Source organism: Nasonia vitripennis (genome assembly GCF_009193385.2).
Source record: "Nasonia vitripennis strain AsymCx chromosome 1 unlocalized genomic scaffold, Nvit_psr_1.1 chr1_random0015, whole genome shotgun sequence".
NCBI lineage: Eukaryota > Metazoa > Arthropoda > Insecta > Hymenoptera > Pteromalidae > Nasonia > Nasonia vitripennis.
In genome coordinates this window covers 159,466-175,226 of record NW_022279604.1, presented here as the reverse complement: position 1 = coordinate 175,226, position 15,761 = coordinate 159,466, and the positions used below count along the sequence as shown (strand labels likewise).

The following is a 15,761-nucleotide window of genomic DNA, read 5'->3' as shown; positions in this document are numbered from 1 at the left end:
TTTCGTCCACGTGTCGCGCATATTATTCGATAACGCGATTACGGTCCGGCGTGTTCCGCGCTGCATTCGCCCCGCGCCGCCGGGAAGCAACGCAGCTGTTCGGCGATCCGTTCGTTAAAATTCGCGGAAAGTCAGCGCGGCCAAACGGCCTTCCCACTCCGTTGCACTGATATGCCGACCGAGCGAGAGTGGCACCTGCCTCACACTCGACGCTGCCTCCTCGATCGTTTCAGGATCAGGATTCGCGTCGGCCATTAGCGCGTAATAAGTAGCGCCGCGCCTGCAGCGGGGACGCTGCAGTCAGCGCGGTGGCTCGCTGAGGAAGCACGTGTCGGCAGGAATGGCTCTGCAATGGCGCGCTCGAGCCCTCATTATACTTGCCAGCGAAAAATTCACTGGGCTCTTACCGCAAATAAACAAACGCCGCCGGCCGCAGTTTCGAATTTTCGAAAGCAGCAGACGCGCGCCATTAATTTAGCGGCGCGGGTTAATTGGCGGAGTTCGCCGAGACTCGAGTGAGTCGGTTAAGCGAACACAGAGCGAAGAAAAGGAAATAAAGGAATTGAAAAACAGCTACGCAGGCAAGAGAAGTCGGGAGCTCGGCGCGCGGCGGCTCGCTGCCTCCCACGCCGGTGCTGCCGGTCCGTTGACAGCGCGCGCGGCTCGCACAGCTCGGAGCTCGGGCGAAGGTGGGGCGATACTTAGTCGTCCACGCGCAACAGCAGCAGCAGCAGCAGCAGCAGCAGCAGCAGCCAGTACACCAGTTCGTCCGTGTAAGCGGGCTGCGCGACAACGATTTATTTCTCCTCGTCGAGGGAAAGAGGGACAGAGAGCAGCCAGGCAGGCGGGCGCGCACGCTTTTAGCCACCAGCATCCACGCAGCCAGGGAATAAGAGGACAGCCGACGCTTTTACCCGGCCGAGCCATAAAAGAGGCGCCGCCGCGGCGCTCTTCGGTAACACACTTATGTAGCACGAAAAGAGTTGGTAATCGACTCAGCTGCCGGCATTTTTTCGAATAGCGAAGCGCGCCGCCGCCTTCTCTCCCGACGCGCTCTCTATCTTTCGAGGTAAAGCCTTTTATCATCGCTCCTGCTTGCCGCGAGAGCCGCCGCTTGGCGTACGTAGCTCGCCACGCGCTCCGTTTCGTATTCCCGCGCGCTGCAGCTGCGGCCAAGACCCGCGGCCGTGCGCCCTGTGTACGGGAAAACAATCGAAACTCGTTTCGAGGCCCGACTCGGCGCTCTATAGATCGCACGACGAGGCGGCAATTTTTTCCTCCCTCGCCCCGAGCCTGTCGAGCTGCCCGCCGCGCGCACAAAAGCCTGTATTATGCGCCGCGTGAAAAGGGCCTTTAATTTTTCGCACAATGGAATCGCGCTCCCGCCGCGCCGCCCGGTCGGACTGTATAATAACATTTCGAAGCTTCCGACTCTCGCGAGCGATTCGATTTTTTCATGCTTCCGCGGGACGCGCGGGACCTGTATCGCATGGCTACGGCTATATTCAATTCTTGCGGTTGCATTAATTCTTCCTCGCGGCCCGCGGGCGCATCCAGTTAGTCACAGAAGTTCGCGTGAGCCCGGCCATTTATCTGCGCGCATGTAAGGAAACACTGCTCTCGGCAGCGCCGAACTTTCAGCAGCGAGCGGAGCCATCATTGGTTTTCACTTTGTGCAGGATTCCGTGAAGAGCAGATAAGCCAAGTCTGATTGGTTAAGCTGGCGCGCCTCGAAATGAGCGCAGCCGAATATGTTTCGCCTTTCTTCGGAATCGAAGCAGGCTCCGTGCGCGCCGCCGGTTTCCCGCGCTTGCTTTTATTTTTCGTTCGCGCGCCCGCACACTATACAGCTGCTCCTGCGTACTTGCGGGCTGCACTGCAGCAGCGCGCACCGCGGCGTCAAAAATAAATAAAATAAATAGCCGGATGCGCTCGCGACTTGCCCCCATAGGCGGCATCGGCATGTCAAGAATAACATTTCTATCGTGTGCACGCGCCGCGTCTATGTAATTCGAATACTCGGCACGAATTCGGCTGGCCAACTGTGACCGCGAGGCTCGCGGCATTATACCCATACGCGCATACATAACTAATTACCTACACACGCATCTCGTCGAAACGACTGCAGATCTATTCGAATCAAGATGAGATGCCCAGGGCTGCGACTGCTGGCGCTTTCGCTCCTCTTCACGATCGTCATCAGCGAAACCTACGCCGATAGAGGAACGTACGACGAGCGAGGTATTTATAAACATGTCACACACATTATATACCTATGCGAATAACATCACCTCTGCGCTGGAAATTTAATTTCATTCTTTGTTCATCGTGTGGTAGAAAATTCATTTTGTTTCCGACGCGCAGATGACACGCGACTATAAATAGCTGCGGGTGCACAATATCATTCTATTATGCTCTCTGCGAATGGCAAACAAATGACAACAATAATGTACGAGAAGCCGCATCATGCGTATTTCGTTTATACATACACACATTTATTCAGTTATTTATTTACTTATTTATTTACTTATTTATGCCCATGTACATTGTACATATACGTATTTGTGTGTGTGTGTGTGTGTGTGTGCGCGCGCGCGCGCGCGCGTGTGTGTGTGTGTATAACGGGCGCATACATTTCTCATATAGCTGTTCCACACGAGCGGCTATACGCGAAGCAGTGGCTAGTGAAGCAGTCGACCAAGAAATGAACGTTTAGACGAAAATTGATATTCAGGACACATGAAAATGTCTTTCTCCGTCGATACATAACAATAACATGATATTTATATCGCTCTTTGATTTATTTCGAGTATGCCTAAAAAATCTGCACGAATATAGTCGGCAGGAGGGCTGATATAGAATTTATCTATGCAAAAGCGGAATTATATTGAAGTGATGTTTTATCAAAAATAAAATCCAGTTTATGCTTGAGTACTTAATGGCATTATGTGTCGTACTGTAGCGTTTGTCAATATGCGGAATGTCTCTTGGCTTTCCGCGAGCATTACTGCTATAGACGCATCAATTTAATTATAGATGTAGTATATCTCACACTTGCAGTGCATAAAGGTGACTTTTTACTCACTGCGCCGCATGCCATACATGTATCTGCGTATTTGTTCGATTTACATTTTATTTTATATCAAACATACATTTTGGTTCTTCAATTTTCATACTGCATATTAGATACTGTAGAATTAGTTTACTTCGATTTACTTGATTTTATACATATTAAGTTTTGCTAAAACCAAATTTTCACTGCGTATTGCAGAAATTTTCAAGACAGATTTTTAACAATTTTTACCATTTTCATAGAATGAACATTACTATTATAGATAGCAGACAGTCATCAGAATCCGCAAGTATGCCCCATCATTTATATAAGCATTATAGTAAATGTTTACGGCTGAACTTAATAATTACTTACACTATTCCATAGTAAATGCTCTCTCTACTCGTGAATCTTGTCTTGGTGGCTATTATATACGCAGTATAAATGTCAATATCTTGAAACACAGTATAACACTATATTTCAAGATATTGATATTTATACTGTGAACATTCATGACGCCGAGACAGTAGAGCTAATCATTTTGAGAGAAGGAGAGAGAGAGAGAGAGAGAGATGCTTATTTACCATTATATACCCATGATAGTCACATATATTTGCAGGAATTTTAAAAATATATTGAAAAAATGCTGGTCTTCGAGCTTGATTTCCAGCATCAAGATTTCTTGTGATTTTTTGATTTTTTCACAGGTAGACCTGCAACTTTTGATCTATGCAACAACTTTTAACCCTGCACCTGACCTTAAATTAATTAAGTATGTATATCTATGTACAATGTACATGCATGCCGTTGATGAAAAGCTTATATACTTTTCGTGAATATAGACATAATAATTGATATGTGACCACCGCCAAAGCGGGTCGTCATTCGAGTTTGCGTTGCAATCGAAGTTTTTTATCATCATCAGGAATCAGGATGATATAAAATAATCGAAAAAGTTTTGTATTATAAGTCCGCACGGTTCTATTATTTATAGTTTAGGGTTTCTATAAATTAAAATTATGGCATGTATGCAATTTAAAAATAAATTCTATACGAGTGCATAAAATGTCAATTCTGAAAAATAAACTAATTATTTTTTATTGTATTATCTACCCAAGGATGACTGGAATCCTTGTAAATATTTCAATTTTAGGTCGAAAGGACCTGATGAAATGTAAAATGGTAAGCAATTGGCACAGAGGCTAATCAAAAAACCATTTCTTAATTCGTGTGATAAATAAAAAAATTGCTGTTAATTTGTTGATGGCATACATGCATACAATATAATATAGGGGAAGGAGCTGATTGAATATATTTCTACACGATCATGATTGCAATTAGATTTATTTACGAACGCATATATTAAACGTTTCAGTATACTTAAACTGCGCATTATCTACTTTTAAGGGAGTACTACACACCAAAGTGATTGACGGTCCAGAAATACCTGAAATTCGGTATATACAAGTAGATCGTAGTGAGAGAATGAAATTAATGAAATTGTTGGGCATTTAGAATGAAGACTTTGTATGGAGATTTTGTAGGTTTAATTAAACAATACAACTACATTTGTAGTTATTAATTGAACAACTAACAAATAGTTTAAGTGCTTATAGGCAAGAATTCGGAGCCTATATATAAGCGTACAGTTATAAACAAATGAAATTTAAAAAAGGCACACTTGTAATCTCAAAAAATGAGTCAAATCGGCTTCCGCCAGATACTAAAATTAATTGCTAATAATTAAATGGTAAATGTAGTTCAAGCATTTTTTATTCGTGCATTTTAAGGGGTCAAGCCTGGGTTAAATCCTGCAAAAAAACAAAAAGATATTCTTCCTACCAAAAAATTTTTGATTTGGTGTAATTTGAAAAAAAAATTCTATTGAAAATATATAAAATAAACACCATTTTTATCGAAAAAAAACATGTACATATATACCTTGTAAAATCATTGACCAAAATTCATGACATTTCACTATATAAATAAGTGTTTTCAGTCACTTGCCACGGCTTTTTGAAAGATCCGGACCGTCTTCTTTACTCTATCCGGGCTTAAAATGTACCTTAAACATGCACCCTCGGACCGATCGAGAGACATTTCTAAAAAATATGACTTAAATATAGTTAGCAACAAATTTTGTTGCTAGCAATGTTTAATTGATATTTTTTAGATATCAAAATTTGTTTTTTATATAGTGAAATGTCATGAATTTTGGTCAATGATTTTACAAGATATATACATGTTTTTTCGATAAAAATAGTGTATATTTTATATATTTTCAATAGAATTTTTTTTTCAAATTACATCAAATCAAATATTTCTTGGTAAGAAGAATATGTTTTTGTTTTTTTGCAGAATTTAACCCAGGCTTGACCCCTTAAGGTAGTACGTGTACTGTACCAAAGAGATTTACCAGGTAGATATGTAAAGAAAGACTCGTCGATTAAAATTCGATGAAGCTTCGGATCGCTGGGAAAATGTTATAAATAACTAACATCAAAATAACGAGTGAAAACATATTCCGTTAAAAACTTTTTATTAATAATTATGGTATTAAATAGAACAGTATATATTGTCGATATGTATATGGCCCCTGATAAATCTACATCTTACACGTCGAATTGAAATTTTGTATACATTATAATTTCCGAACGCAACGCATAGCACCGTTTGCGAACTATGACAAGTATTTTTCTCAACATCTTTCTGATGAATGAAATTTTGCTTATTAGTTGCCTCTTTAACTTGGCTTTTATCAGGGGTTATTCTTGACCGACATCATTTTATGGAACGGACGATTACAATTTTTAATCAAGCTCTACAATTTTTCAAGCCAAAATTTTCGTTTCTTTATAATTATATTGCACAATCTACGCTTGATAAGCAATTATTATCTTCAGAAATCGAATCCATGCTTAAATTTAATCTTTTTTAATAGATTGTTTGCTTAGCAATCACTATTTCGTAAAGATAATGTATTGCATTTATTTGTATACATTAGAAATGCAACATTGTGAGTAATTGTTTGGTGAATAAGGCTCAAAGCTTTCTTCGAATCGGTTTGGATGTATCGAAATATTAATTTATCGATTCCTCTATAAAGGCGGGTCAAAGCGGCTATTCAAGTACAAACCGGATGTACAAGCCAGCAATGACGTACCACTTCCCGTCTGAGCAAGTATGTTCTGGACGATACGAAAGGATAGCCCCTACTGTACACGCTATTACTCTCCGGTTGTCATAAATTGAACGAGAAGAAAGTTTGACCAATTATAAAATTTATTGCGAGAATTGAAGAGTATCAGTATCATTTTTATTATTTTTTCTTTATTAATATTCTTCAGCGACCAAATGCTTTTTCCTTTGGTTGGTTTATGCTCGCTGCGTCACAAGCGCAGATCTTCAGGTACTGTTTACAAAATCACTTTTCATTTTTTATAAATCTTAAATCTGCTTATTCATTACATCAATTGCGAGGACGAGTTTCGTAGATTCCAAAATTTCAAAGATAGATTAAGAATTTCGATTTCGAACGAAATAAAAAATTTAAATAATGTTTTTTTTTTGGTCAAATTTCAAGTTGAGTTATTATAACAGCGTATGGAAAAATAACTATAAAAAAATTATTTTAGATAGAAACATTTTTTTTTAAATATAGAGCTTTGATCTACAGGTATATTCACAGATGTTTATTTGCGCAGTGAATAAGGCTGACCGATGCTTAATCTATTAGTAAAAATTGCACAAAGCTTTGCTTTTTAGAAGAATAAAAAGGTTGGGGTAAATTTATGATCTACGTAACGAAAGTAGAGAATGGAAAGTAAAAGGCGTAAGCAGTGGAAAATCTTATATCTCGTAGTCGACAATATTTTTGCGTGGTGCAGTCCATTAGAAGCTTGCACGGACGATTTAGCCGGCGATGCTTACTTTTTTTCGTGTTTGCTTTTAAGACCGACAATTTGATGCGTGGTTTTTGTTATGCTAATCATTTTCACGTTGTACATTAAGTTGCATTTCATAATAATAAATAAATAAAATATGCGCGAATAATATTAAAAACAAAAAAAATGTTACAAATGAGTCTGCATATAGTTTTTCGAAAGTATAAATAAGTAGATGATCGCAGCGCTAATTCGTACGCTTTTATCCAAAGCAGTTATCTTTGCCAGCATTGTATAACACAGTATATTGTGTACCAAGAGCGTAAAGTAGGCTTTTTTAGACCGAGTGTGGAGATTGCAGTACAAGTCGAGGCGGATAGCCCAAACCGAAGGAGAGGGCGTTTACGAACCGCAGACGAGTACTACAATATCTAGACGAGGTCAAAAAGCCTGCTTGGTCCTTGGTGCACACCATAGCTTTTGTAACGCATGTATTGATTTTCGCGTGTTTTGTGCCTATAAGCGGAAGTAAGGTGACCTTTTTTGACACGGTACCTCAAAGTATATACACTGTATACTTATAGTTTACATTGGTAAACAAATTCATTTTCTTGAAAGAATCTTAATATCAGTCCAAACATTACATAGATTTTATAAGAAAGTAAAAGAATAAGTAAAGTAATACTTGTTTACAGAGTTTTTATAACTAATATGCGAGTGTTTTATTAGAAATAAAAATACAAAACGAAAGTAGATAAAGGTGATATTCAGATTTTAAAAGTCAAAAGGAATTTCTATTGTGTTGTAGAATTTGTTGGTTTTGTGCGTGATGGGTGACATGCCGGTGTCAAGTAGTATCGTTATATTGCAGCTTCTCGTATCAAAGCATACTTGCTCGTTTAGTTAACCCGATACGATGGTAAAGCTTTAACGATCATTCACGTTAAATTCTCACACAAGACTGAAATTCCGCTTTTAAGACACCGCAAATAATAACAAGGGAAATCTATTTGAAAAATAATCTTGCATGTAAAATACACACGCACACCCACCCAAATGTTATATATATATATATATATATATATATATATATATATATATGTATCGGTATATATGACATGTACTAGGTTATAAGTGTTATATTGGAAACTGTTTCTGAAACATCTTTACCGTGGGTTGAAGAAAAAAAAAATTATATATATATATATATATATATATATATATATATATATATATATATATATATATATATATATATATCGGGTATACGTATCGGTATACATGAAATGTACTAGGTTATAAGTGTCAGATTTGCATGTAAAACCACTTATTAGCCATTATATCATGTTTGTTTTCTACATAACTTCTAGTAGAAGGTCAGGCCCATTCTGAAACTTTACAGCTACTTTTTTACTATAAAAAGGTATCTTTTTACTGTATTGAGGTGGTCGGAATCCGGATCGAACATTCAGATTTTCAAATTTTAAGGTTTAAAATGAAAATAAGGTAGCCTTGACACACACACACACACACATACATATAGGGCTTTAAAAGTATTTTTATTAAAAAATTCAGAAAATTTAACAAAAAAATTATCTGGGTAGTTTTAGTTAAAAATGCATCCCTTATGAGCTACAAATCATTGAAAATAGGCAAGAATTGCTGTGTATAATACCTTAAGTTCCTTAATATTAATTTAAAAAAATCTAATTTAAATTCATCAAATTTTATTGCGTGAGTAATAATGTATTGCGTAAATTTTATTGCGTAAGTAATGTTTCTTATAATTGGAATTTCAGCAATTGTTTGAAAATAAATTTTATTTTGATAATCTTTTGAAATTGGAAAAAATGATAAATTTAATATTCTAATCAAATGCTCTTGCATTTTACTAATATTAAATTGAACATTGCATGGGCAAATATTAAATACAATAGCGACTGCAAATGCTATAACAAAAACACCGAATCATAAAAATTAGTTATGTACTGTACTTGTTCAAAAGATATGCGTAAATAATCTTTATTTTGAAACAGCCTATCAGTACAAATTTTATGATCATCATCAAGACATTTTTTGTTAATACTATCAAAAATTCGTATTACATTGTCTTTGTACCACAAACAAATCCAGTGTCTGTTTGTACTTAAACAAGAACAAAGTATTTGGATATATTCTTTATGTCTATCAATAGGTTGAATATTAGACAAACTATAAAAATTAGCTGTAGATTGCATATAAAAAATCGAGTAAAATTTTAAAATGTTGTTGAATTCAAGGATATGGTTATCATTTAATTGACTTTTAGAATTAGATTAATTTCCAATTCCTTTTAAAATAAGTACATCTATAGTATAATTAATGTAATATAAATTGCCGTACAACAGCAAATAATCTATTTTTTATTTTCATTTTTATCAGATATTTCTGAACTAATTAATTGGTTTAAGTGATTTTCAGTATAAATTTTTCTTATTATGTCACATCGACAGTGACGAATTGACGTAGAAAACTATAAAATTTTATATAAAATAACATAAAAATTTCACGTTGCTTCCTAATAATACTGAAACATTATATTTTTCTATTTGTTTACTAAAATTTTAGCGTCTTTGTTTTCACGAATCAGTGATTGAATAATCAATTTAACTTGGAGGCAAAAATTTAGAAAAATAAAAATTTAAATAAATTGAAGCATGAAAGGCAAAAATTGTAAAACTGAAATTATGAAATTAAACAATTTCTAAAACGAAAATGGTGAATTGAAATATTAGAAAATATAAAATAACAAGAGTTTAGAGTATTTTTGTTTCAAATTTAGAATTTAAAATTTATTTTTTTAACTCATAGTTTTTTAATATTTCCAGTTTCAAAATTTTACTTTTTATTATAAGTCAATGCGTCATTTTCGTGTTTCAAATCTTTATTATTTAAAATTTTTACTTTCCCCCCTTCCCTCCTGTCAGGAATTGACATTGCGAAAAAAGATCTTAAAACTCGAATTTTATCACTATTGCAATATATATTTTAACAGAGCGACGTTATAGGAGTGAGGTGAATCACGCTAGTATTAATTAAAATATGTTCATAAATTCTGTTATTTTAGCTCCTTATAATGACGATACGAAGTATTAAAATTGTTATTTGGCGATTCAAATACATATTACAGCATAGATTACGCAACACATAAGGGTGTAGATCAAACCGACAAAAATATTCATCTGAATTATCCGGTGAAATGTTAAACGAAATAAGAGAAGGTCTTCCACCTCACAAATTATACTTGAAATTAAATGCAACAACAATGTTGATTTAATGTTGATAAAATTGAAGTATAATAGATGGTCTATGCTATGGCACTCGTTTAAAAATCGTTAAATTATATGAATACAATATCGAAGCAGTAATAACAAGAGAAAATATAGAAAATAAAGTCTTTATACCCATAATCACTTTAGATACTGGAGAGAATTCTTTATTTCCATTTACTCTTTATAGAAAACAATTTCCAATTATATTAGCTTTCGAAATAAAAATTAATAAATCACATCCTGAGTAAATAGCCGATAAGTTCTGGCCCGTTCCCTAGCGACTCGGTAGAAATGAAACTCAGAATCCGTCGAGAAATATACTATAAGAAGTATTTGACGCGTATTGTAGAGGCTGTCTGCTATGTTATACAGCAGAATAGGATAGCAGACCAGAACTACAGTTCTCACAGTTTCAGTCAATGTTGAATGATAAATACCTTATAAATTCATCTAGAATGTTTTTTGAAAGGGAAATATGATTTTCAAAGTGCCCATTAAGAGTGAAAACCTAACCCTACACATGCATACTCTCATACATGACAGTGTGTACAAGCATGCTGTACTGGCTGACTTTGTGATGTTAAAGTGCAATTACTGTGTAGAAAGTGTCATCGATGTGCTCAAAGTCACCAATAATAAGGTTTGCACAGGTATTTCAATCTCATCAGTATGTGAGCCAGTTACTCTCAACCACCGAATCTCTCATAATCATGCTAAAACCATGATATTGAAGGTGGATGTCTCTTCTTTTGCGTTAAGTCTTGTTCAATTATTTAGAAACAGACTGATATATCAGTTTTTACTTAACAGTCTTGGTTGGGCTTATCACCTTGAACCCTATGGCTTCGGCGTCAAAAAATGCAGGTAGCTCTATACATGAAAGTTGAATTCATATCAGCTATAATGAATTCAACTCAATATAATGAATTCAATAATAATGATATAATGAATTCAACTATAATGAATTTTACTCAACATGTTAATACAAATTATGATACAAAATTTCAGTCCTCTAGGTATGATAGTTTTCAAATGAGAGCAAAATCAAATTTCCACTCTCATTTGAAAACTATCATACCTATAGGGCTAAAATTTTGCAACTGAATTTGTATTGGCAATGCAACGTACAATAGCAACTTAATTATACAATAGATTAACAAACAATTTTGATTATTTAAATACCCAACTTATTTAGTTTTTAGCAACAGCCTTTAATTTTCATAAAATCCTAGAATATTCTATTTGAATTCTGACGTGGTTGTTTCTGCTCGTATTATTTTATTTACTTTATTATCAACTTGTATGGATATTCTAGAATTTCATTTACATTAACATTATTAAATCTACTATTCTTAGTGATTACATAACTTGAATTAAAAACAACATTAGTTTATTTTAAATTAGAAATGAAATTTATATTATACCCTAATCTATTACCTAAAATCCTAGCGATATAAATATATCAAACATTAATATAGATGTCATAATTTTTATGTAGAATAACAGTAAAGGGTTTGAATATTTACCAATTATAATTACAGCTGCCTATTCTAGAATGGCTTTAATGAAAATAATGATATATTCGATTCTGGTTTGGATTATACTTTTGATTCTATTGGTTGATTTGTATAGGTCTTTGAATTGGGTGGATGGATAGGAATAGGTGGGGATATTTCTTTCTTCAGGCTAATAGGATTTTTCACCACTATTTCTTGTAGCTGGATATCTTGAGAATTTGTCGTTGGTGTCCGCTTTTTATCGTCATTTAGTATTCTATCGTTTTTTTTTTCATTACAATTAATAAATGTGTAATAGAGCTGAATATAGCTCCTAGCAGATGAAGCGTCCATCCGTACATTGCATGTAATGTATATCTTCGTATTATAATATCTATTGTCAATTTGCAGATATAGATGATAATAAATATCATTATTATTGCTGAGCTGATTGATCCAAATTTGACCAGTTTGTCTATAAATCGATTCCAGGTGCTTTCAGCAATATTCATCAACGTATTTTCGGTTAATAGATTGGCTATTAAACCTCCTTGAACTGTTACTTCTCCTTGCATTCCTTTGGCTATCGTGTTAAGTAAGGATGCTCTTTCCATCGGAAACATTATATGCTGCTGTAGTTTTTGAAGATCTTCTTGTGAATAAATTTCACTGGTTGCCAATCAACTCAACTTTTCTGGTTGCCATGCAATTTTGGTTGACGGTTTCAAAGTCTAAAGTTACTATAAAAGATAGTAAAAATTACTAGCTTCCGAGTCTGTTAGCAAATTATTATCCGAGATAGTAATTTTTACTGTCAAATTTTTCTCAGTGTACTTTGCCACATTTTAGCACACTTTGGCACATTGTGGAATATAATGGCACACGCAATTATTTCTACTGGGGTAATCTCACGTGAGATTTTTCAATAGGGATAAAAATGGATCAGAGATAAAATCTTTTCGTTTAGAAATTCCGTAAACTTTAGAACAACATTTATTTTTGTCAATAACCATAATTTTATAAAATTTGATCATGTCATAAAATTATATGAAATTATTGGTGACTTTATACAATAAAATAAAAATAAAACAACAAAAAAAAATCAACCCGCATAAAGTTACATTGTACTATGATTCTAATATAGTGTGCTTCTGACTGTAACCTCTTAGGTGGTGTGGAAAACTGTCATCCTAAATTTTAAACTTCAAACACATTTAATGAAACTCTTCTTATTATACAATCAGGAGAATGAACCCGCAATATAACTGTAATCATAAACGTAAAGTACATTTCATGTCTACCGATACGTATCGGGTATACGTATCGGTAGACATGAAATGGTCAGGCCCATTCTGAAACTTGCAGCTACTTTTTTACTATAGAAAGGTATTTTTATACTGTATTGAGGTGGTCGGAGTCCGGATCGAACATTCAGATTTTCAAATTTTAAGATTTAAAATGAAAATAAGGTAGCCTTAACACACACACACACACACACGTATATATATATATATATATATATATATATATATATATATATATATATATATATATATATATATATATATATATATATATATATATATATATATATAGGGCTTTCAAAGTATTTTTATTAAAAAATTCAGAAAATTTCACAAAAAAAGTATCTGGGTAGTTTTAGTTAAAAATGCATCCCTTATGAGCTACAAATTATTGAAAATAGGCAAAAAATGCAAAAATTGCTTGAAACCTCAACGTTGACTAGGAAGAACTCGAAGCCAAATGAAAGAATCTCGCTGAAATTTTTTTTGGAAGTCAGGTACAACATATAGATCACACACACACACACACACACACACATATATATATATACATATACACAGTTTTGGCAAAAATTAAAATTTTCATCTTTGATTTCACAGAGAACCACCCATATATATGTGAAAGCATATTTAATAATAATGTTTGTATATATGTATAGAATACTGGGAAAAGCACTTTCAAAAAGGTCACCTTAATGCCGCTTGTAGCCACAAAAAATGCATTTCTCATACATGCGTTACAAAAAATATGGTGTGCACTTAGCGCTTAGTGGACTGTTTTACCTCGTGTGGTTGCAGTACTCGTCGTCGGCTCACTAACGCTTGTCTTCGGCTCGTGCTAGCTCGCCTCCGATTCGTACTGCAAATTCCACACTCCGTATAAAAAAGTCCACTTTACGCCAATATGTACACAATATACTATTTTTACTTACGGGTGTGGAAGGTGATTATTTACTTAATGTGACGCTTTTTGCACGAGCGAAGCGAGTGAGCAAAGTCACACGAGGTAAAATAGTATATTGTGCAACTAAGAGGGAAAAGGGCTATTTCTAACGAGGGTGACATTTAAGCTCGAGTTGGAGTCGAGGGCTCCCGAGTCGGAGACGAGTGCTCAAATCTCACCCTCGTTAGAAATTGTCCTCCCCCCTTGTTACACACTGTACTTTTTTTTACAAGTTTAACTCTCTTTTAAAAATTTTCAAAAATTTGATTAATTTTGAATCGAAATTTGAACTCGAAATCAACAGCTTGCCATTCACTGTGGATGCATGGAAATGGGTCTTTTTCATGCACGTGTTAAGAAAATCACCTTACACACCAGTATCGAACCGTATTTTATACAACGAGAACCTAAAACTCAACCTTTTTTGTCTCCACTAGGGTTTGATTACGCGCAAGCGTGCCAATGTCTCAGATTTGAATTATTGTTTTCTTTTTTCTGTGTAGTTTTTGTAAATAATTATATGGCTTTTTATTTATAAAGAAGTATTGACAGATGTGTTTTTTCATAATGAATCGAATGAAATATGGTTAGAACAGGAAACCTCGATCGGAAACTGTACCATGAGGCGCTGGCGTAATCGAGCTATATTTGCTATTACTAAAGGCAAAGCTACAGGATATTTAATTTTAGTATATTGATACTCCCTTGTGGCCAAACCTACTACAATTATAGCAAGGTCTGATATTACAGTAATCAAGGGGCGCGGTAGCCCCGCTTTGGCAAGAAAAAGTACGAAGTACGATTTGTCGACGGCGCGACCTTATATACTTTGAAATTAGGTGTTGCTAACCTTAAAACAAATCTCGATTGCATTCAAATCATTATTATTGCGCGTATGCGCAATCTATTGGTATCTACTTAAATATATTATCCTAATTTTTCATGTATAAATGTTCATTCAAGAATATTAAGTTATTAACTTAATATTGCAAGTTGAAAATTTGCTCGGTATATTTCATTTCGTTCAGAGTTTCCATCCTCTCCCGATATTTTTCGTCTCCTCCGGTCACGTGACTTCCGGTGAGTATATTTGGTATTATACACCAGTGGTTACAGTACACTGAGAGAAATAGTGCGTAAATTTTACTATATGTTCATGACAATTTACTGGAAAGTTTGGTAATCTCGTCACAGACTGACAAAACTGACCTTTTTACTAGATTTATATCAATTTTTACTAAACTTCCATATAAAATTTACCATACTCAATAGGAAAAATTAACAGAAACTATAGTGAAAATCGCCAATGTATGAATTTTTACCTGACAGTATAGTAATTTTTAATAGAACGTATAGTACTTTTCACCTGCAAATCGGAACTGATGCGTATTGACGCGTTATGCGCATGCGCGTTTAGCAAACATGGCTGTTTGGTGTGCTGCCGCTAGGGGGTGCACGGGAAATAAAACCCGCAAGCGGTAAGAAGTTAGCTCAGTTAGTATATAAGTCCGTTTAGCAACCCTGTTGTAACAATTGCGAGCGTATAAGCATATGTACTGCGAATTGCGAATATGTATAATAATTAAGCGTTTAGTTGTAGGAAATGTATCTAGGTTAGTTTAATGTCTCTAAAAATCAACTGCGGCGAGTGAATCGATAATGTTCTCTGAATGAAGTGCGTTAGAAGAGTAACCCTCCATAACCATAAAAATTTAGAGCCATATAATAATTGACAATAATTTTTCCACTATGTGCATTTTTATATTTAATT

General features: G+C 35.1%; 1 protein-coding gene across 11 annotated transcripts in view; it reads left to right on the top strand.

Moving 5' to 3' along the window:
- The window catches only part of LOC100114823 (basement membrane-specific heparan sulfate proteoglycan core protein), a 162,425-nt gene that overhangs the window by 26,222 nt on the left and 120,442 nt on the right, over nt 1-15,761 (top strand). Inside the window, exons 1-2 of one of the 11 annotated variants that reach the window (XM_032601456.1) lie at nt 639-1,069; nt 2,129-2,241. The exons of 6 other annotated variants lie outside the window; for them this stretch is intronic. In XM_032601456.1, coding sequence (XP_032457347.1) covers nt 2,145-2,241 — 97 coding nt within the window. In that variant the 5' untranslated portion in view covers nt 639-1,069; nt 2,129-2,144. Of the gene's footprint in view, nt 1-638; nt 1,070-2,128; nt 2,242-15,761 lie in introns of those variants that run through there. 4 more of the 11 variants (XM_031922425.1, XM_031922427.1, XM_032601455.1 and 1 more) reach the window with 4 other exon arrangements.